This window comes from Ophidiomyces ophidiicola (assembly GCF_022830035.1).
Source record: "Ophidiomyces ophidiicola strain CBS 122913 chromosome Unknown scaffold_19, whole genome shotgun sequence".
Taxonomy (NCBI): domain Eukaryota; kingdom Fungi; phylum Ascomycota; class Eurotiomycetes; order Onygenales; family Onygenaceae; genus Ophidiomyces; species Ophidiomyces ophidiicola.
The window spans coordinates 234,248-254,651 of NW_026054659.1; the positions used below are offsets into that span (position 1 = coordinate 234,248).

At 46.3% G+C, this 20,404-nt stretch overlaps 7 protein-coding genes across 7 annotated transcripts; 2 read left to right on the forward strand and 5 right to left on the reverse strand.

Annotated features, from left to right (window-relative positions):
• Positions 1-396: 396 nt before the first annotated feature.
• LYS2 (large subunit of alpha-aminoadipate reductase) lies at positions 397-4,776 on the forward strand (the record flags this gene model as incomplete). The annotated part of the gene is made up of 3 exons (XM_049253610.1): positions 397-4,048; positions 4,103-4,424; positions 4,479-4,776. 3 exons carry the CDS (start codon positions 397-399, stop codon positions 4,774-4,776), a joined length of 4,272 nt encoding a protein of 1,423 aa, XP_049107430.1.
• A 544-nt stretch (positions 4,777-5,320) lies between these two features.
• NRK1 (ribosylnicotinamide kinase) lies at positions 5,321-6,373 on the reverse strand (the record flags this gene model as incomplete). The annotated part of the gene is made up of 2 exons (XM_049253611.1): positions 5,321-6,134; positions 6,192-6,373. The coding sequence occupies 2 exons, from the start codon at positions 6,371-6,373 to the stop codon at positions 5,321-5,323; spliced, it is 996 nt and encodes a 331-aa protein (XP_049107431.1).
• A 1,147-nt stretch (positions 6,374-7,520) lies between these two features.
• LOZ57_004571 (uncharacterized protein) lies at positions 7,521-10,352 on the reverse strand (the record flags this gene model as incomplete). Its single annotated transcript, XM_049253612.1, has 1 exon — positions 7,521-10,352. The coding sequence occupies one exon, from the start codon at positions 10,350-10,352 to the stop codon at positions 7,521-7,523; it is 2,832 nt and encodes a 943-aa protein (XP_049107432.1).
• A 207-nt stretch (positions 10,353-10,559) lies between these two features.
• LOZ57_004572 (uncharacterized protein) lies at positions 10,560-11,279 on the reverse strand (the record flags this gene model as incomplete). Its single annotated transcript, XM_049253613.1, has 1 exon — positions 10,560-11,279. The coding sequence occupies one exon, from the start codon at positions 11,277-11,279 to the stop codon at positions 10,560-10,562; it is 720 nt and encodes a 239-aa protein (XP_049107433.1).
• A 937-nt stretch (positions 11,280-12,216) lies between these two features.
• Positions 12,217-13,065, forward strand: LOZ57_004573 (uncharacterized protein; the record flags this gene model as incomplete). The annotated part of the gene is made up of 1 exon (XM_049253614.1): positions 12,217-13,065. One exon carries the CDS (start codon positions 12,217-12,219, stop codon positions 13,063-13,065), a length of 849 nt encoding a protein of 282 aa, XP_049107434.1.
• Positions 13,066-16,214: 3,149 nt separating this feature from the next.
• Positions 16,215-18,338, reverse strand: RFG1 (slightly ste11-like protein; the record flags this gene model as incomplete). Its single annotated transcript, XM_049253615.1, has 3 exons — positions 16,215-17,621; positions 17,675-17,820; positions 17,912-18,338. The coding sequence occupies 3 exons, from the start codon at positions 18,336-18,338 to the stop codon at positions 16,215-16,217; spliced, it is 1,980 nt and encodes a 659-aa protein (XP_049107435.1).
• Positions 18,339-19,171: 833 nt separating this feature from the next.
• LOZ57_004575 (uncharacterized protein) lies at positions 19,172-20,134 on the reverse strand (the record flags this gene model as incomplete). Its single annotated transcript, XM_049253616.1, has 3 exons — positions 19,172-19,283; positions 19,346-20,033; positions 20,110-20,134. The coding sequence occupies 3 exons, from the start codon at positions 20,132-20,134 to the stop codon at positions 19,172-19,174; spliced, it is 825 nt and encodes a 274-aa protein (XP_049107436.1).
• Positions 20,135-20,404: the final 270 nt, after the last annotated feature.

Sequence of the window (20,404 nt, forward strand, 5' to 3'; positions counted from 1 at the left end):
CACTTTATAATGAATAAATTCAAGAGTTACTTATAACAAAGATAGTGTTGTTAATAGAGCATTTGTGGTCAAATGTGTAAAGTTCTGGTGATAGCACGGCGTGAACGCATTGGATGACAAAGCGGAGATTTCGTGGGCTTCAACAGTTATGTAAATTGACCAGTTATAGTTTAGCGTTAGTTAGCTCGCTAGGTAACTAGTTAACTAGTTAATAGTAGCTAGTTAACTAGTTAACTAGTTATTATGTCATAAATTTTCCGACTTAAGTAATCCGAAAGGTCTGGCGGGGAAATTTATTATCGTACTCCGTAGACTCGGTTTCTTGCGCGGTGAGTCAGAGGGTGGGCAACCGCAGTCAATTGACACTTCTTGCTCGTTACTCGATTTGCTATCGCCATGGGTGCTGACGGGGCTTTCTTGCAAGACCGTCTCGTTAGGTGGACGCAGAGACTGAATAATTTGACTGTATCACCTCTCACTCGTGACTATCCAGAACCCACTCCCTCTGGTCCTGAGGCTTCTAATAAGCGACCTATTGAAGCCTTCGAGTCTTTGGAGCTCTCTAAGGCTACCAAATTGTCTATCTCTATACTTTCGGGATCCAATGATTCTGGATTCCTCGTTTTTCTCACGGCGTTTGTGGTTCTCGTCAGCCGCTTAACTGGAGATGAGGACATTGCGTTAGGAACAAGCTCTGAGAACGATGGACGCCCATTCGTATTGCGCGTGCCAATTACACACAGCGAGTCGTTTGCAGAACTCTATTCAAAGGTGGTCAAGGCATTTACAGAAGGCGCTGCTGATGTCGTGCCCTTAAGAGCTTTAAGAACACACATTCAAAAAACGAACAAATCGGAACGAACCCCTATCTTATTCCGTTTTGCAGCCTACGAAGCCCCCGCTTCGTCACAAGAATACCCCGCGAACACATTCGAAACTACTGACCTTGTCCTTAATGTTGCCCCAGGAACAACATCGGATTCTGGCAAGTTGGAGGTGGGGGGCTACTACAACCAACGTCTTTTTTCGAGCGCTAGAATATCCACAATATTGTCACAGCTTGCTCAGATAATACAGAATGTATCGTCAAATCCATCAGAAGCAATAGGGAGGATTGAGTTTCTCACGAAAGAGCAAAGGGATGTACTTCCAGATCCTGCAAAGGACCTACACTGGTCTGAGTTTCGCGGGGCAATTCAGGATATATTTGCCCGAAATGCTGAGAAACACCCGGCGAAACTATGTGTTGTAGAAACAAAATCCAATCATTCTCCCCACCGAGAATTCACATATGGGCAAATCCATGAGGCGTCGAATATTCTTGGTCACCACCTGGTTCAATCAGGGGTACAAAGAGGGGAAGTTGTTATGGTCTATGCGCACCGTGGCGTTGATCTTGTGGTAGCTATTATGGGCATTTTAAAGGCTGGAGCAACGTTCTCAGTAATTGACCCAGCATATCCTCCTGATCGGCAAGTCATTTATCTGGATGTTGCGAGACCCAGGGCCTTGATCAATATAGAAAAGGCAACGCAAGACGCTGGAGAACTGTCAGAGAAGGTTCGCTCTTTTATTACTGAAAACCTTGAGCTAAGAACAGAAGTACCAGCTTTAGCGTTACAGGATGACGGGTTCTTGAGAGGCGGACTGCTGAACGGAAACGATGTTCTAGCTCCCCAGTTACCTTTAAAAGCCCAGTCAGTTGGCGTAGTTGTTGGACCGGATTCCACTCCTACGCTTTCGTTTACTTCTGGTTCAGAAGGCCGTCCAAAGGGCGTACGTGGAAGACATTTCTCACTTGCTTACTACTTCCCTTGGATGTCTAAGACCTTTAGTCTTTCAGAGAATGATAAATTTACACTATTAAGCGGGATTGCCCATGATCCCGTCCAACGAGACATTTTTACCCCTCTCTTTTTAGGTGCCATGCTTCTCGTGCCTTCCAGAGAGGATATCCAGAATGAAAAATTGGCAGAATGGATGAGTGAATATAAGGCGACTGTTACTCACCTTACGCCTGCCATGGGCCAAATTCTTGTTGGGGGCGCCACTGCTCAATTTCCATCCCTGCATCATGCCTTTTTTGTTGGAGATATTCTAATCAAGAGAGATTGCATGTCGCTGCAGGCCCTTGCACCAAACGTGAATATTGTAAATATGTACGGCACTACTGAAACCCAGCGTGCCGTAAGTTACTTCGAGATTCCATCATTCACAAGCCAAGGATCATATCTTGATATGATGAAAGACGTCATTCCTGCAGGGAAAGGAATGGTTGATGTTCAACTACTAGTGGTAAATCGCTTCGATAGAACAAAGCTGTGTGCAGTAGGTGAAGTTGGTGAAATTTATGTGAGAGCAGGTGGCCTTGCCGAAGGATACCTTGGGGCTCCTGAGTTAAATGAGAAAAAATTCTTACCCAATTGGTTTGTCGACCCACAAGTCTGGCAAGATCGTGAACAACAGCATCAAAATGATACCGCCAAGGAGCCTTGGAGAGACCACTATGTTGGACCTAGGGATCGCCTTTATCGGAGTGGTGACCTTGGGAGGTACACTGCCACGGGTGTGGTCGAATGCTCTGGCAGGGCTGACGATCAGGTCAAAATACGGGGCTTCAGAATCGAGCTTGGAGAAATTGATACTCATCTCTCCCGACATCCCCTTGTTCGGGAGAACATAACATTAGTGAGAAGGGACAAATTTGAAGAGCCAACGTTGGTGAGCTATATCGTGCCACAAATGGCAAAATGGAGCTCGTGGCTAGAGCAAAAAGGCCTTAAAGACGACGACTCTGCCGACGGAATGGTTGGAATGCTGAGAAGGTTCAGGCCATTACGGGAAGATGCACGGGATTATCTACGTGGCAAGTTAGCCAGCTATGCTGTACCCACGGTCATCATTCCATTGAAACGCATGCCTCTCAACCCTAACGGAAAAGTAGACAAGCCTGCCTTGCCATTCCCGGATACCTCAGAGCTGAGTGCTGCAGCTCCTCGGCGCCGGTCGTCTGTCTTACAACAACTATCAGAAACGGAACTCGCACTGGCGCAGATTTGGGCAAAGCTTATACCCAATGTCTCTGCCAGAATGATTGGACCTAATGATTCATTTTTTGACCTTGGGGGCCACAGTATCCTAGCACAACAGATGTTCTTCGAGCTTAGACGCAAATGGAGAAATCTTGAGCTTAGTATGAGTGCCATCTTTCGCAGCCCGACCCTCAAGACCTTTGCCAACGAAATTTCACATTTACAAAACATTGAATCTTTCACCAGTGATGAGCAGGCCGCTATTGAGGCGCCTGCTGATTCTTCGAATCAATACTCTGAAGATGCAAAGAAATTAGTAAATTCACTACCAAAGCAGTTTCCGGCTCCAACGAATTCTGTGTTGCAGGACTGCTGTACTGTTTTTCTTACAGGTGCAACTGGCTTCCTTGGTGCATTTATTCTAAGAGAGCTACTTTCAAGAAAGGCACCAGCAATTAAAGTGGTGGCTCTTGTCCGCGCAAAGTCTGCGGATGCCGCCCTTGAGCGTGTTCGGTCGACTTGTAAGGCATATGGCTTTTGGTCTGAAGAGTGGGTGGGTAGGTTACAATGCATACAAGGAAATCTAGGCGATGAGAAGTTTGGCTTCCCGGATGACTTATGGAATGACCTCGTTAATAGGATTGATGTTGTGATTCATAATGGAGCATTAGTTCATTGGGTATATCCGTATTCTAATCTCAGAGCTCCGAATGTCCTGGGCACAATTGATTCTTTAAATCTATGTGCGATGGGAAAGCCTAAACAATATGGGTTTGTTAGCTCAACAAGTGTCCTTGATACCCTTCATTTTGTTGAGGAATCCGAGCGAATTGTCGATGCGGGCGGAGCCGGAATAAGTGAATCTGACGATCTGTCCGGCAGTAGTACAGAATTAGGCACTGGATATGGTCAAAGCAAATGGGTAGGAGAATACCTGGTTCGTGAAGCTGGCCGACGAGGGTTAAAGGGTGCTATTATTCGACCCGGCTATGTAACCGGTGATTCTCAAACCGGGAGTGAGTGGAAACCCTCTAGCTACCATGCAAAAGATTACTGATGGGTTTACCTAGCGACAAATACCGACGATTTTCTTATTCGTATGGTCAAGGGCTGCATCCAACTTTCCGCCCGGCCCAATATCAACAATACCGTTAACATGGTTCCTGTTGACCATGTAGCAAAAGTTGTCATCGCTTCAGCATTTTTCCCTCCCCATTCCGAACTATCTGTTTCGCATGTAACCAGCCATCCCCGCCTAAGATTCAATCAATTCTTAGGTGCTCTACAGACATTTGGGTATGATGTTCCACAGGTTGATTACGTCCCGTGGGCAAACTCTCTTGAGCAATATGTCAATGATGGTGACCGGAACACCACTGCCCAACACGCATTGTGAGTCTATCGTTCTCAATACCTTTGCTTTCTGATGATTCCTAACGTAGTCAGGATGCCTCTCTATCATTTTGTAACTGCAGATCTTCCAGCAAATACTCGGGCTCCTGAACTTGACGATATAAATGCTGCAGCTGCTCTTATTGCCGATTCCAAGTGGTCTGGTGAGAATTCGTCAGAAGGGAGTGGAGTGACAGAGGAGCTTGTTGGACTTTATCTCTCCTACCTTTTGGAAATAGGGTTCCTGCCGCCTCCTACCGTGGCTGGATCCAAGGTCCTTCCGAAAGGCAAGATTTCAGATGCTCAAAGAGTTGCTCTTGGTGCCGTTGGCGGCCGTGGTGGCAATGCTTGATCGTTCGATTCTTCTGTTACGAAACCTATGCATTTTTTTTCTTTTGGTCCCTGTTATGCACAGGTGGGCGATAAAAGTTTAAAGTTTGGACATACATCTAACTCGATATTTTTTCCTTGCCTCAACCTATGCAAGACCCCTCCCTCACGAAAGTTGGAAGGGTGAAATTGGGTTGAATGAAAATACTATAATTTTAAATGAGCGTCTTGAGTCTTTGTTTGGTTGTAAGTAGGGTGGTTTCTCATGGATGACGACGGATATCAAGTTTGGACCATTGACGCAGAGATAGGGAATGGCTAATCCACAACTAAATTCCTTCCGAGCAATATAGTTGCCACGATTGTATGCAGCGCTCTAAAAGTCGGCCTATCTTGCTTTGCCGGGTTTGGTGTGGCAGCTGGACCTACCGAACTCTGGTTCGAAGGGCTTGTTTCAAAACGATCTGTGCGAGATCAGGGTGTATTCGGAGTTGCTGGTCCCTCGAAAATAAAAGAATATATACAACCTCTTGAGGCATTTTCGGTTCATTCATTATTAGCTTATCTTACTGCGTAAAAAGCCTTTCGGCTACTTTGAGAACCTCATCTACTGCCCAATGTAGAAGTTCCTCCATAGAAGCTTCTCCCTGACCTGGCGCAACCAAAACTCCGACATCTTCTCTAGCATTCCGTCCTTCACCAATAAGCTGCTTGAGTTGCTCTACGTCAATATCGGGTTTTGTGTCTTGTGGGAGTAGCAGCCAGGCGTGATCTGTGATGTAACGTGGCCAAACAATATCATCAACATAACCAGGAGGATCTGTCCAGAAGTTGACGTCTGGGGGAGTATACTCATTGGCATCCTTCTCTTCTTGGTACCGGGCAGATTGCACATCATTAGCGGTCATCTCGATCTGTGGAGAAGGTGTTGGAGCGGGTCCTATTGTAACGTAGCCTGTCCGCTTTTCTCGTCGTTCTTTAAGCAGCGTGTAGGTAGCAGGAAGAAATAGTGGTATATGAATAATATCGTGAACCAGACGAAGCGGATGTGAAGGCTGGTCTGGTGGTGCGTAAAGAAGGAAACCCTCAACCAGGGCTAGAGCCAGGTGCCTTGTTTGCGGCATGTCTACTGTAGTGGCTGCATCTTCGAAGACCTTTCGTAGACGTTGGGTGGCTTCAGATCTCAATGATTGGACAATCCGCTTGTGAACACCCGAATCAGCGGCATCATTAAGGTCTTCTTTGCTTTTCAATCCAGCGGGTAGCTTGCCGTGGTCGCGAACGTACACCAATGCCGCCTCGAGCAGCCCAATGTCGAGGGCGCCGATGGTGTCCCAGTCTTGAACTGCCTTTCCAGAAGACGTGGTGACGACGGGAATCCTAGGCTCATCAGCACCCAAGAAAGGCCCTGGTTACGCTGAAGTATCTCGCACATACAGGTCATCGGATTTATAGAAATCATCTTCATGGAGGATAAACGGCCGTGTTGCAGTTATCGCACTGCCATCAGAGACTGCCAGCGTGAACACGGATCGCAAAAGGCGGGCAAGGGTTGTCTTCCCGCTGGATGAAGGCCCGGATAGCCCGACAAGAAGAGTCTTGACGCACGTCGAAGCCATAATACGCGTGGCCAACCAGATCTCTATGGGCTCAGCTGGATAGAAGTGGGATGTTAATTTCTTTGCAACTAGCTACTGGCATTTGGTTAGTTTAGTGAGAATAACTAACTACTCCATAGTGAGAACAGGAGCAATCATGCCTAACAACAGTGAACCTGCAGGATGAATAGTCTGTGACTCCATACAGAATGCCTATATACTAAGGTTGTCTGGAACTGAATCTGCACCTTTATCACCATCATAGGTGCATAATCCTTTAAACAGCTCTAGATGCTTTCTCTCCCTTCTAAATGATTGTTTTGTTTGAGCACTATCTCAACATCCTTGTTAGTCACCAAAATGGTCTGGAAACCCCGACTTCACAAAGATCACAATCGCCAGTCCAAAAAGACTGGCGTCTTTCATACAGAAATGTTGTAATCTTCTACTATTCGTACGGAGGAGGCTGTCATCAATAATGATGATTCAAGGCAGATTATTTTTGCCCTGGTATTTGTCTTTGTGGTATATAAAAAAAATTAAGTCCCCAAAGTGGTGTTCGTCGTTTCTCTCTCGGAGTTGGCTGAAAGAGGTGCTGTTGAGCCTTACGATTTCCAATAACCCGCCTATCGGCATCCAATTCAGCTCTGCATGGATGCCGCGAATACTGTATTTGAACCACCAAAACCAAATATAGTTTTATCCTTTTTTTACCACTCAGCCGAGACCACAGCAGTTGTAAGATGCAAATATGGAGAGGTAAAGATATTCAAGTAACCCTAAATCTAGCTAGTCATTGAATATATCTACATAGGGTTCAAAAAACTGCACCTACTTGTTTCTATGCATCGATTTAATAAGCAGCCAGATTAGTTCATGAATTAAGCTCCCTCACATCGAGATTGTGGGTACCATACGTTGCGCATAGTAAACAGGTGTTAAAGCCGATGAGAAAAGATCCAACAGAATCTAGATTGTTAATTTCTGAGACTGCAGCATAAATATGTTCAGTATCACACCCATGGGATGAAACAGAGAACCGTACTTAAAAATGTAATAGGTTCTGTTTATCAAAACAATGATCTTTGGTATCATTTCAAGATATGATCAGTAGCAACTGTTAGTGCTCACTCAAGTCAGATACAAAAATCGTATTTAAATTGACCGTTTAATCATCTGGGATACTAAGACAGAATGGAGCACCGGCCGTGCAGTCATCTCCGGGTATATAGAATGGATCTACCGGTACGTTTTTTCTATCTTTAAGCCCTGGTGTTCGTGGAACAGATCCCCCAGAGCTGTCATTATTGCCATCGGCAATATCTTGAAGTCGGGGTACAGCTCTCCGCTTGCGAGGCGTGGACCTTTTATCTATTGTCATAATCAGACCGTCTGGGGTTATCACTTCATCGAGGAACGGCTGCCGTCGTTTCGTGGTGATTTCTAAGCCTGGAGATATGTCTGAGTTTAAGAAAGGTATGTCAGAATGAGCTGCTTTGCCTTCCTTCTTAAATGGTGTTTGTTGGCTTGAAGATAATCGGGCAGCGGACAACTTCGTAGGCAGCAAAGTTGGAGATGGAGCTGGAGCTTTGATATCATGGGCATCAGGGACGGGCAATTTGTGGCGGTCAAAGAAACCCGGCATACTCTTTAAGTATGCACATCCAGTGTCCCTTGTATCGTTTAAAATAGGAATAAAGCCTTCTGTCTGTATAATATGACTCATAACATGATCTTCCAATAAATCCTTCTCAGCATGTTGCATCTCTGCGCTTGACATTTGTTTTCTGCGTCTCAGCATCTTATCCTCAAGAGTACCTTGCAAAACCAAAGTTTCCACATAAACAGGTTTGGTTTGCGAAATGCGATGGGCTCTTTTAATTGCCTGGCTCTCGACATTTGGGTCCCAAATCGGAACAATAATGAAAATACGAGACGCACTAGCAACATGTAGTCCATGTGAAGCTTGACGTAAGTCCATCAATAGAACACGTACCGCGTCAGAGTTATTGAAAACCGAAAGATATTCACTCTTCACAGTGGCTTTGAGAGTGGATGCATAAATGCGGAAATCCACACCAAGAACTTCGAGTCCTTCCGCAACCCAAAAGGCAGTGTTGGTATTTTCATAAAAGATAATGATTTTCTCCGTCCCCTGTAGCTCCAGAACGCGATCCAACAAATATGTAAGCTTAGCGGATGCCGTTGCAACTAGTTTGACTTTTGCAAGAGGGGACTTAGCTAATAGGCTTTTGCAATTGGAGAACTTCCTTTTTTTCAAGGGTGTTTCGGGTTTTGGCGAGTGAACAAGATAGTCGTTTGTTTTTGACTGGCTGGGAATGGGAGAGTTGGGTGTTGATTTAATTTCAACATTTCCCTTTCGCCCCCTTTCCATATCCCCTTTTACTTTGATTCCCGCGCCAGCAATTCCCTCGGCGGGGTCTGCAGCACACAAGCGCGCAGTGACAAATTTCTGTGCTTCTCTCGCCTGGGAGAGACCCAACAGCAAGGGGCCTTGTTTCTCGCACTGGCCATCAATTGACCACACCTCACGTGCGTGCTCAGGAAATCCATGTATGAGTACTCCGACTTCATGATACCGGCTAAACGCATTCCAGGCAGAGCACGAAATAGTATTTTCTGCAATGAGAATTCCTTCCCACAGAAGGCTTAAGTCGGCATCCGTCATGTTCTGTCTGTTTTTTTCCATATAATTTCGAGCAATATTGAGTGTTGCTTCAACATCCGCTTTCTCAGATCCACACCACCAGAAACCTGCCTGTCGAAGATGGTTAATTGTTACACTCAAATACTTCCTATTTCTCGGGTGAAACATATAGTCTTGATCGGTGCGCTCCGATGTAATGGCATTGACTGTCAACTGAAAGATAAACATATTGAGGGATAATTTATCATAGTAAGTAGGTTCCAGGTAAACAACTTTATTATGAAGTTTTGGCAGAGATAAATCCTTATTAATGTCTTCAGTACGATGCCGCACAACAATAGACTGGAGAGTAGGCCGAAGCGACCGTGCCATTTTCCGCTTGCCATCAGCACCAGCTGACTTCATGTATTTGGCCCAATTAGCTAAATCGTTACCTTGACAATTGGCCCAAGGCTTTAAGCAAAGAAAGTCGACCACAATTCGTCTCAACTTATCTAGATTTTTCAGCTCTTCAGCAATGCTTTTGCGGGGGTCTTTTCTAGCTTTTAAGATGGCCACAGTTCTGTCGCTGGTTTCTGCAGCCGCATCAGCGTTAGTTTCCTGTGAAGCGAGACAAATTTCGACGCCATATAACCCATCGGATGGTGTCCCAGATACCACCCATCTGCGCTCAACGTGTAATCTTTCTAGTAAATGGACGGCATTGGATTTCCCTCCCGCACTCGCAAAATTATGACCTTCGTCGACAATGATCCGAAGCCAGTGTATTTCTTTCAGGGGTGAGTCGTACAGTTCCGAAGAGCAGGCACTGAAACCGCCATGTTCGCATTCAAACCGCGACTTTGAAAAGAGAATGATATCGTAATCAAGTAATTCATGTGCTGGTGGGGTGCTGTTACTTTTTTCCCTGAGTACTAGCGCTCTTAGCGTTTGAGTATGCTTCGCAATCTCCCGAAGCCAGTGGTCAACTAAATTTGACGGGACAATAAGCAGCGTTCCGGAGGATAGTTGCAAATGACAGGATTTAATTTTGGAGGAGGTGGTATTTCGACAGTAGTACTTTGGGGCTTGTGTGATCGCGTATGAACCTCGGTTTCTTTCGCAAGCACTCAAGCACCTTTGATAATGAATTCCGGTGGTGCTTAGACGGTCGAAATGGGACTTCCATGGCAAAGATAAACGACCAGCGGCTGCTGCTGCCATTTCTAGCAGTGACGCAGTCTTTTCTCGGACAGGACACGAATCTTGGAAGTAGGCAGAGGGAATCTGTGGGAAATGCCCTTTTGTAGCAAGGATAAGCGCTAAACAAATCAGAGTTTTGCCATAACCCATAGTCTCCGCAAGGACACCTGTGAATATAATGAGCAATTAACGACCGAGGTATACCTGGAAATGGGGAAGAAACTCGCCTCCACGTACACCCGAATAGAGACGTGGATGTCGGGTGACTATTCCTTCTTCCTTGTCATAGTAATATATCTGTCCTGTTGGACCCCTAAATTCTCGGAGCCTTGGGTCAAGAAACTCTCCTGGTGCATATTATTTCTGGATCATAAGTGCTGCGGAGCGGCGCTGATAGGGATATAGAAGGGTCTTGAGCCCAACCAAACTAAAATTCTCATCCGAATTGGTGCTCCCAGCCAGGACGTCTTCCATGACGGTCCTTGCCCAAGGGTCGCATACAGAATTGGGATTGGGAGCTGGAGATTCCAGAGTATTAAATATGTAGAATAACGACTCGTCCTCCTCGCTTGGTTGTAGCAAGGGCTTAGAAAACGGAGTGACATGTCCATCCCAGGCCCCAGATGAAACATTCAGTTTTGACATGACTACCTTTAAAGCACGATGAAGGGGTACACTTGAGCGCGGAACAACTGCCCTTCCTATGTCTTCAGGTAGTACATACACACGGACTGCGCTCCTCTCAGGATCACCGTTGTTTTCGAGAGGAATTGTTCGAATCCAGGCTGCTTGCTCTAGTAGATCAACCTCAGTTAAAGGATAGTCAGGGCTTTTCATACTTTTAGAAAAGTCCTGAGAGCCAGTAAATGGTTCTAAAACACCAACAGCAATGAAATTTTCAAGATTGGAGAGCAAGAGCTCTTTGGTCGCCCGTTCTGCGGCATCGGAGGTGCATAGTACTTTTGAAGGTAACATAGATTCTAGGGATTCCGAATCGTTCAAAAGCGAAGGGTCATTCCGTGTAGAGATCGAATGATCGGTCCCATCCACGAGGTTCCCATTAGTACGAGTAACCATCTCGATATTTCACAAGCAAAGCAGTACAGTATTCTTTAGCTTGTAATTAGTAAAAGACGATACAGAAAATAGGGGCAGCAGAAATTGTCTAATTTACCAATACATATACAAATATCTGGCGTCCTGCAGTCTGACCTCATTTCAACGCCCACTGTCAGGTTTAGAATAAATCAATCGGACGGCACTTCATTGGGGCTGATATACGTAACCAGATCACTAGTGATCACGGAAGATGAAAGTCATGTCAGATCAGCAACCACCAGAAATGTGTTACTCCATTCTGTGCTTCCTCTTTTTGTTTAGAGGAGTGAGGTAATATGGCAATATCCGACTCACCGCCCGGCAGAACTCAGTAAAAACCTTAACTTGGCAAAGTCACGGGCACGCCCAGTAGCCTCGCCATTATTGGCTACTAGCAAACTTGGTTCGGCTTACTAAGCTATGTTTGCTCTTATATTTACATTTTCAACTCTCGACAAAATGTGTCTCTTTGAGCGGTTGGGTAGTTAACTACTATCCGCTGAATTCCATCTAAGCATAGTACATATATGCTATTTACATACTCTGTATATTTGGACCCAATCAGGCGTGTTTTAGGGCAATGTATAGACTGCAAAATTGCTCGGGGGGGGACCTTCCCTCTCCAGACAGACAACTTACGCCCTTTACTAATAAATACAACAAATGACAACAAGCATGCAGGACATACAAGTGGCTACTTACCTGTTGAAACTTAAAGTACAAGCATTCATACGTAAACATATAGGGATTCTGTGCATTGATTTTTCCGAGGAGGTTTTAGCCATTAGGTCGTGACTGATATATTTTACAACCACTACGGAGTAACTAGTGGAAACGGTATGTATCTTAGCCCTTTGTTGGTTCTCAAGTTCCTTGCGCTTTTCTTGTCTGACGTCCGTTTAAAGCAGTAGTAAGAATGGTGTCGCTTGTTGATCTCTTTGACCCAGCAGGCTTCTATCCACTATGCGTATCCCTCATCAGCAGTCTAGACGGTGTATCTATCCTTCGCCTGAGCATGACATGCCGGGCGTTGAGAAGACTTTACGACTCTGCCAAGAAGATACGGTGGAATATTGATAAGTCGCTTGTTCGCTTTGTGAAAGACCCTTCTTTTTTTCGCCTGTGCATGCAGCAGACGGGGACCATTATTTCCGGCAGCTTTGCCCTGCAATTCTTTGATGGTGTATACTGGCCCGAGTCTGACCTCAATATGTATGTGCCAGGCTCCTCCAGATTTGAGGTACTCACACGCTGCCTTATCGACAATGAAGGGTATCATGAAGAAAAGTATCCCTCTGTTAATCGGCCCGAGATGGGGTCTTCATATAATCTAAGGAGTTTTACACGAGGTGACAAACGCATTCAACTAATTATAGTTGTAGAAGATCACGATGATCCTGTGCGTTTCATCTTGGGGAACTTTTACGGCAGTGCAATTTTGAACTTTATTACATTCTCCAAAGCCTACTCAGTCTTTCCAGAAAACACCTTTGTCCAGCGCGATATGTGTATTCTGAAAGACCGCACGTTGTCTCGTGAACGAGAGATAGCTAAATATCGACAAAGAGGATTTGAACCAACCGAGCTTCGGTATTCCACTGTTGACGCTACCAAAATTGCAGTTTCTGAGCGCTTAATTGGAGACAGCCAAACCTGGTGTTTAGACTTGGGCAACCCCTGGAGGCTTCCAGAAAACAAAAAATTTAAGTCCCTTAGGATAAGCATAAGAACCGGCATCGGTCGCTACCTCTTGTGGGTTTTTTAAATCTATGGGGCTCACCAGCTCCTCTCTTAAAGTTCGTATATGCTCAGACCATTATATGTATATGATGTTCTAACTAGCTTCTAGTAGAGATAAGGTAGGCGGCAGATATTACGAACCTCTCATATCTTTACTGTTCGCACGATTCTTGAAGTCGTGGCTGTGCCGAATGCATTTATGGTTACTTTTCCTCACATTCTGCAAATACTACCCTACCTGTTTGGTTTGTGCTCTGTCACCCGGGTATTTCAATATTGCACCACATCTTTACTCTTCTCTCCCTAAGGAATATCACGGGGATATATCTGCCCCTTTCCTCTCAGACTATTATAAGTCAATTCAGACTGCGGTCTCTTCCGTGAACTCTAGAGTAGAAAGATACACGTCCCCATTCATAATTTCATAAAAGTATGTTTTTATTGGGTCTCATGAGTATTTGCTACCTGTCACTGCCGTTCCTTTTGCTGATCGCTGATTCTCTTCAGCTTCTATCCCTTGGTCCCGGAAGGTAAGCCTTCCATCCTTCAAGGACAGTGTTTACACTGTCAGTTTTGGCGACTCTGTAAGCTATGCTTCTCTATTCCCAAAGCATTGTGCAACTCCGGTTGCTCTTTCGGCCGCCTCAAGGATGGGCGTACAGCAGAGCCTTGGCACCTAGTTGGCTGCGGCTGAAATTTCACAGAAAAAGAAACAACGCTCCTTCCTTCAATATCTAGGTCTTCGCCGTTGGTCACATGCTCAACACAACTGAGGGGTTCATGCCACTGCTACACATGCTCTCAGTCCAGGTCACCCGAACATCTAGCCGTGACGACACGGCCCTGAATTTCTCTTCCATAGGATCTGTGGAGCTTCATCTCTCATTTCACAAGTCAATAAAGCCATTATGTCTTTCCATTGACAATATCCACACGCCATAACAGGGATTCTACCAATAACACTAATGGTGCAGGAGCATTCCAGAGATCAACATATGGTCATCCACCTAGGATTATTTGAATCTCGTCCTCTGAGTTGTATGTAGCATCTTGCACTAGCTGTCCTCCCTCCTTTCCGCCAGCATCCCATTCACACAGAATACGAGAGAGGTCATAACACCGGGAAACCACTTTTCTGGGGCTCAAACACCACCGCATGCATCGTCCCTTCTCTTGATTTGACCTCGTATCTAGACTTTTTAGTGATCAGTGTTCCGTGCCCCGCCTTCAAAGTCTTATGAGCCGTGGCTGGGCGTCTTTGAGCAGCCACTCTCTATCCATATCGCGACGGGCCTCCTTATTGAATGGGCCAATATTTGGCCTGCTTTTCGATCAACAGTGTGATATGATCTCCCATGTCCTTGTCCTTTATTGAATGTCATCTTTGGACCCTTAAAATCTATCTTACAGCTTTGGAATCAAGATTGTACATACCTTTGATGATGTGGCATAATTGTACATTTTATCAAAGAGAGTGTCACCAACTTCGGCCCTTCATTGGCAAGGCTACCCTTGAAGAGAGCACTCTGTATTTTCATGGGCTATTACGTTATACATAAATTAACGCACGGTTGTGAAACTCGATATCGAACATTTGGTCACAAAGCTTCAGAAGTCCATGAATCTGACATGTTTGTCCCTGCTGTTGGGGGGTGGGTTTTGATTTGTTTGGTTCCTCTGTTCTTCCTAGAAGACAGGTACCTGAAACCACCATTCAACTCCAACAGCGGCCGAGGCAGGCGATCTCTTGAATAAACTGTAACACCGCACTCCCGTGTCCAGTCTTGTAAGGTGCTGCTACTCCCTTTTAGATCTTTTGGCCCAATACTTGATAGTTAAGGCGTAGCACCTTCCGGCAATGACTCCTTAGTGGTTCCTCCTCCGAGGTGGGTTGATTTTGCTATGCTACGAGGTATAAATAGCAGCCAACTCCTGGTATTCTACAATATTTTCAGTCAGTCTCAATATTTCAAACACTGATATAAAAACGTACCAAAGAGTCAGTTTATAAACACACTAAAACAAACATGAAGATCTCCTACATCTTCTGCGGCCTCGCGCTGCAAGTCATTGGCATTCTGGCCTCCCCAGAAGAGTTCGGTAAGATGCTTTTTCCCGGAAAGACCCTATACTATTGCCATCGGAGGACTGACTATGTGTTGAATAATAGACACCAACTCAGTTAGCACTCTTCAACATAACACATCTCCTGCTTCCCTAGGCCAACTACTTGATGCTGGTGCTCAAGAACGTATGGATATATTCATATTTTCTTGGAGACTTTTTTTTTATAATAAAGAACACTAAATACCCTCTTCCGTTTTAGGTTGCGTTCCTTGCTCTGACCCCTGCCGTGGGTATTGCTGCCCGGAAAGCAGTCGCTACTGTATTTGGTATAGAGGTGGCTGCTACTGCCCAAGACCCTCTTAACACTAAAGTGACCTCTCCGGCGACGTCAAAACTCTCTCATATTTTTCGGGGGAAGCTTCTGTCATAAACAACGTCCCGTTGATCCTCATTGCATATGGCCTTTGATGTACTCGCACCGGACTTGCAGAGACAACCCAACCTCCTATTCATACTGCCTAATTGCTTTGAGTTGTTTATTAGGTGATACATTTCACCTTCACAGCACATTCATTTCCATTTCGGTACATGTAACTAGCTCTAAGACCGGAAATTTAATAGAGCATAGCCACCTGGGTTATTTTCTGTCCAATTTGCGGGTAGCCACTTTGCAGACTGTAGCAGACGGTGTATCAAAGTTGTGTGATAATAAACCACGCTGTTGAGGCACCTCCTACTAGCAAGCTACTCAAATAATGCATGATATAGATGGTCTTCTCAATTTGGTGATATTAATTTTATTTCAAAGGCGGTAATAGTTGAATGAAGGCAAGACGTTCTTCTAGAGGGTGGGACTATTTGGTCAAAACGTGTCTCCTCGGGTAAACTCGAGGGCATATATTGGTGATCTAAGTATTACAAGTAGTATATATTTATTATATAGATCGGATCCGTCCTTCAAGAATAGCAAAGTCTCCCAGTCAAAACGCCAGGTGGCAATGAGCCATACTAGAATGCTGCATAAAAATGCAAATCAGAGAACGGCGACGTCAAACGCCCGAAATGCCCATAATGCCAAAAGACAAGGCCAATCAAGACTTGAACATTTCAACGCCGAATAAACTCACCCACTTCGAACCCAATGCGCCTCAAAGCCTTCTCTTCAATTGATTTTTCCGAGTTCGTTCTTCGTCTCACCACTAGTGTTCGGGTATCTTCTAGACGAATTTCAACGGGGTTCCCTTCCCCATATGTCTCAAGCTCTTCCTTTTCACAGTCTCGGATACATATAGTAACATCAGGCCCCACACACCCCCGCCAAAGAGACGCCATCCATTGCCAATGATCAATTGGCGCATATGCATCATTGATTGGAGTCGTGCAGGCGTGGGCATCAGCGGTGCTTAGCTGATACTGCGGAACTAATGCAATCCGAAATATGGAATCAGATGGCTGTGAGGTTCGGTTTTCTGGAAACCACCCTCGCTTCTCTAGGCTGCAAAACGTAGGTGAGTTCTCGCGGGAGGGTATAAGGCTATGCGACTGGTGGTTAGATATGGTGGAGGAGTTATTAATAAACCGAAGAATGTCTTCAGAAATTTTGTGCCATTTTGATATAGTTTTCAGGTATTGTACTGTTGCGTCTCGGGTTTCTTCGGCTTTCGTTGGTACTTCTGGCGACGCCGGATCGGGACCCTCAAATATATGTACAATCTGACCATCTCTAGATGACAGAACGTTCTTCAGGTACTCTAATACACATTGAACAGATAAATGATCTTGACCTTCGACCGCAATCACTGCGCCCTGGCAGGATTGTGCGGACATCGACGTGGAGAAAGGTGGCGATATTTTTGACAGTACTTTGATTTTGTTGAGAAACGGAATTGTCATAACCAATGTCTTAACTTGACTTTGACTACTCTGGTTTGTACTAGGCAGAGTCTGTAATGGTGGCAACACAAGTCTAGGGTCCTGGACTGGCTTGGAGAAGCTGCTAGTTCTGAATGGTCGCGGAGATTCGGTCGAATTCTGGCCTTTTAGATGCAGTGTCTCCAGTCGAGGATATGAGGAGCTCCGTTGCGAATATGTGCTACATGAACTGAAGTTCTGCCGGATAGGGCACCATCTGCCTCTCTTCATATCTGGAGAAAAAAGGCCATCCTTGTCTTGATGCGGGGTGGGTGCCGTAGTTCCCTGATTTTGCTTCAAGTGTGAGTGCAGAGGGCTCACAGACCGTGCTCTCTTTCTCGAAGATTTGGCGTCGGCTGAGGGCTGCTTGTTTATATGTGGAGGAGCAGAACATCCTTGTCTTTGCGTGCTTGAAACAATAGACACTATAGGAGTAGGCGGCGCGTTCATCACTCTGCCGCCACACCTATTACAGACAGATGCCCCAGTAGGATTGTTGCTAATCCCCGAACTGGCGGCTCCAGCATTGCTTCCCTTTCGGCCGTACCGACGTGGTTGATACCGATAATCAGGATATTGTTGCTGATGCCTTGCTTTTTCCTCCTACTCTCGTTAGCATGCCTAGTTACATCAGACTTAACAACTTGCTATCTTACCTCTGCAAGATTCTTCCAATCCTGCTTGGACTCAACTGGGAGATTCCTCCATTTCTCACCAATTATTTTGGAGATTTCCGGATTTGCAAGTCCCGGATTCTGCGCAACAACAGCGGCTTGGAAGTGTTGCCGGAACAGAATGAAAGCTACAATCAAAACACCGCGAGTCAGTACACAAACCGCCTCTCTATCAAAGGACCAATTGGGTAACGAAAGATATCTGAAACACCTACGAACCATTTCTGGGGCGCGGAATCTTTGGGTCCGGTTGGCATAGGCAGAATAGGACACTGGAGTCCCTAGACGACGTAGACTTGGACGAACCGGCAGATGCTGCGCGGTGATTTCTCGATGCCTCTAGCACAGTACCTGACGAGGCTAGGTTTCCGGACAACGGAATCGGGATGCTTTCCGGGGCCTTGTGCAGGGCATGTTCCTTCGAAGGCCCAAAATCTGGGCCTTGACACCGCGCAGTTGGGATCGACGAGGGTGGCGTCCCCGATGGAGTCGACAATTGACGGCCATGCTGGTCACGAGATGGCCGGTTCAAACCCTCGACGACAATCCTGTGACCAAGTAAAGAGCTGACGCGGGGCGGGATGCCACGGCTGGAGAGGTCGCAAAAGAGGCCAAGCGGCTTGGGCAAGACTCGATCATACGACATCGAGAGGACGAAGAGACGTTGGATGTGAGCTCGTCTCCCTCTCAGGGCGTCTGCGATGCTTTTGAATCATCGTGAACGCCAGGGCCTTTGTCGTTCTTCCAGGCATGATCTTATTTAAGAACAGTTCCCAAGCTTCTTTGTTCCTGGCCGCACCCACCGTGCAAGAGTATCACGTCGCAAACAATTGCAGTCATCCGCTGTGTGTTCTGCCCTGGAGGTGAGCGCAGCGGATGAGCTGGCACGGCGCAGAAACACAGAAAGAAAACTGCCCCTACTTCTGGAGTCTGTCGCTATTGTTTTCTGGGTCCTTTGTCCGGCTGTGCACCTGGATGCGGCAAAGTGCAGGCTGCCGGCTTTTCTGTGAGACCACCATCCACCGGCAAGCTGCAACAATGCGATGAAGAAACTGGCTATGAGGTTGCTGCGACTACAAACAGGCATGGATTTGCATTTCAGCATATGGACTGGGGGCAACAGGCCTCAGCAACAGGAATATCTTGAGACAGTCGCACTGCAGTCCAACAAAGCCGCCCCAAAAGCGTCGTGTCGGACGAGCCAGTACATCCACACCGGCGGGTTTTGGTTCTCATGCTTTTCCACCGCAGCCGTCTTTCGAAACCGCCCGCAGTCGTTTGCTACCAATCCTGCGGCCAATTACCCAGTAGGACGATGGTCCCTGCAGCAGCCGACGGGCAAGCCATAGAACGGCAGGCTGAGGATAGCACTGGCACGCCTGCAACCTGACGGGCTTCCCGATCGATTCCAAACTCTGTCATAAAAACTAGCCAGCTTCTCTCGGCTCTTGCAGCACCTGAGGGCTGTTCTAAATGCCGTCATTGCTGCCCGGCTAGCGGCGACTGCTCAGCTAACCATGATCCATTGACAGCGTGAAAGACTTCCGTTGCCAATGATTTCTGGGCCGCGGGTCCCAGATGAAGTGAGTCCCTGAGCATTCAAAAGCTGTGTCAGCTTCCACTCCATGAGCAGCATTACCCGAATCCACATACCAGAATAGAAACTTTTCCGGATTGCTGCAGTGGCTCTGTTTCGGCGGGAGCTGCGTTACGTTTACGCAAGGCTCGTCGACGTTTTCCCACGCTACGCCGTCTTTTCCGAATTCTTCGTTGTTTATCAGGCCCCCCACCCAGAGCTGCCTCCTTCGCACCTGGTCGATCACAAAAGAGTTGGCATCAAGCAAGAAAAGGGAACCGTGCTGCCATTGTTCGGCGTATCCGCGCACTCGCTCGTGCCAGTGCTCTAATAACAGAATAGCATCCTTTTGATTGACCCCCTGCCGTACTTTGAATGCAGGCAGAAACGTCATATCAACAGGAAGGGAGAGTATTACCTTTGTGTCACTCGTGGACCACTTAATTGCCAAGTTGTTCAAGTGAATAAACAATTTGTCCACAATGCGTTCAGCAGAAGATTGAGCCATCTCAATGTCTTGTTCGGCAAGCTTCCAGAGATCCCAGGTGCCAAACGATACCACAAACATGGTGCGCCGTTTTCGCACCGAGATCTTTTTTGTCGACATGTAGAGACTTGCCTTTTCCTCTCTGTTAAGCCACTCAGATATACGAGAGCCGAGATCACGTTCTTGCTGTTTTCGTGTGCTGCTCATTCCCAGCGCCTCTAACTCGCTGTTGTCCACGATGGAGTCGAAAAGTGAGCTTGATTGCCTCTGGGTAGTATCTAGAGAGCACGAAAACTGTGCCCAGATACTCTCAGCACTTGTTGTCTATTGGCAACTGGCAAACGGCGTACATACCTGAGAACACAGTATTTCCGGCCATACTCGGCCCTGAAACGGTTTGTATATTCTCTCATCGTCGCTCCAGGCATCCCCAAAGACTACCATTCTATAAGAACGGAGTACATTTTGATCCCAGCCAGGCAGTATTGCTGCAGTTAATACATTCAGGGTCCGACGAAAATAAACAATCCCTAGTAAGATCAGGGTAGTGAGGACGTAGAGTCTCGACAACAAACGCATTTGCCCCCTAACTTTAATACCCAATTATTATTTGAAACAGATAGGACAGTAAATATACTCCGTAGAACAG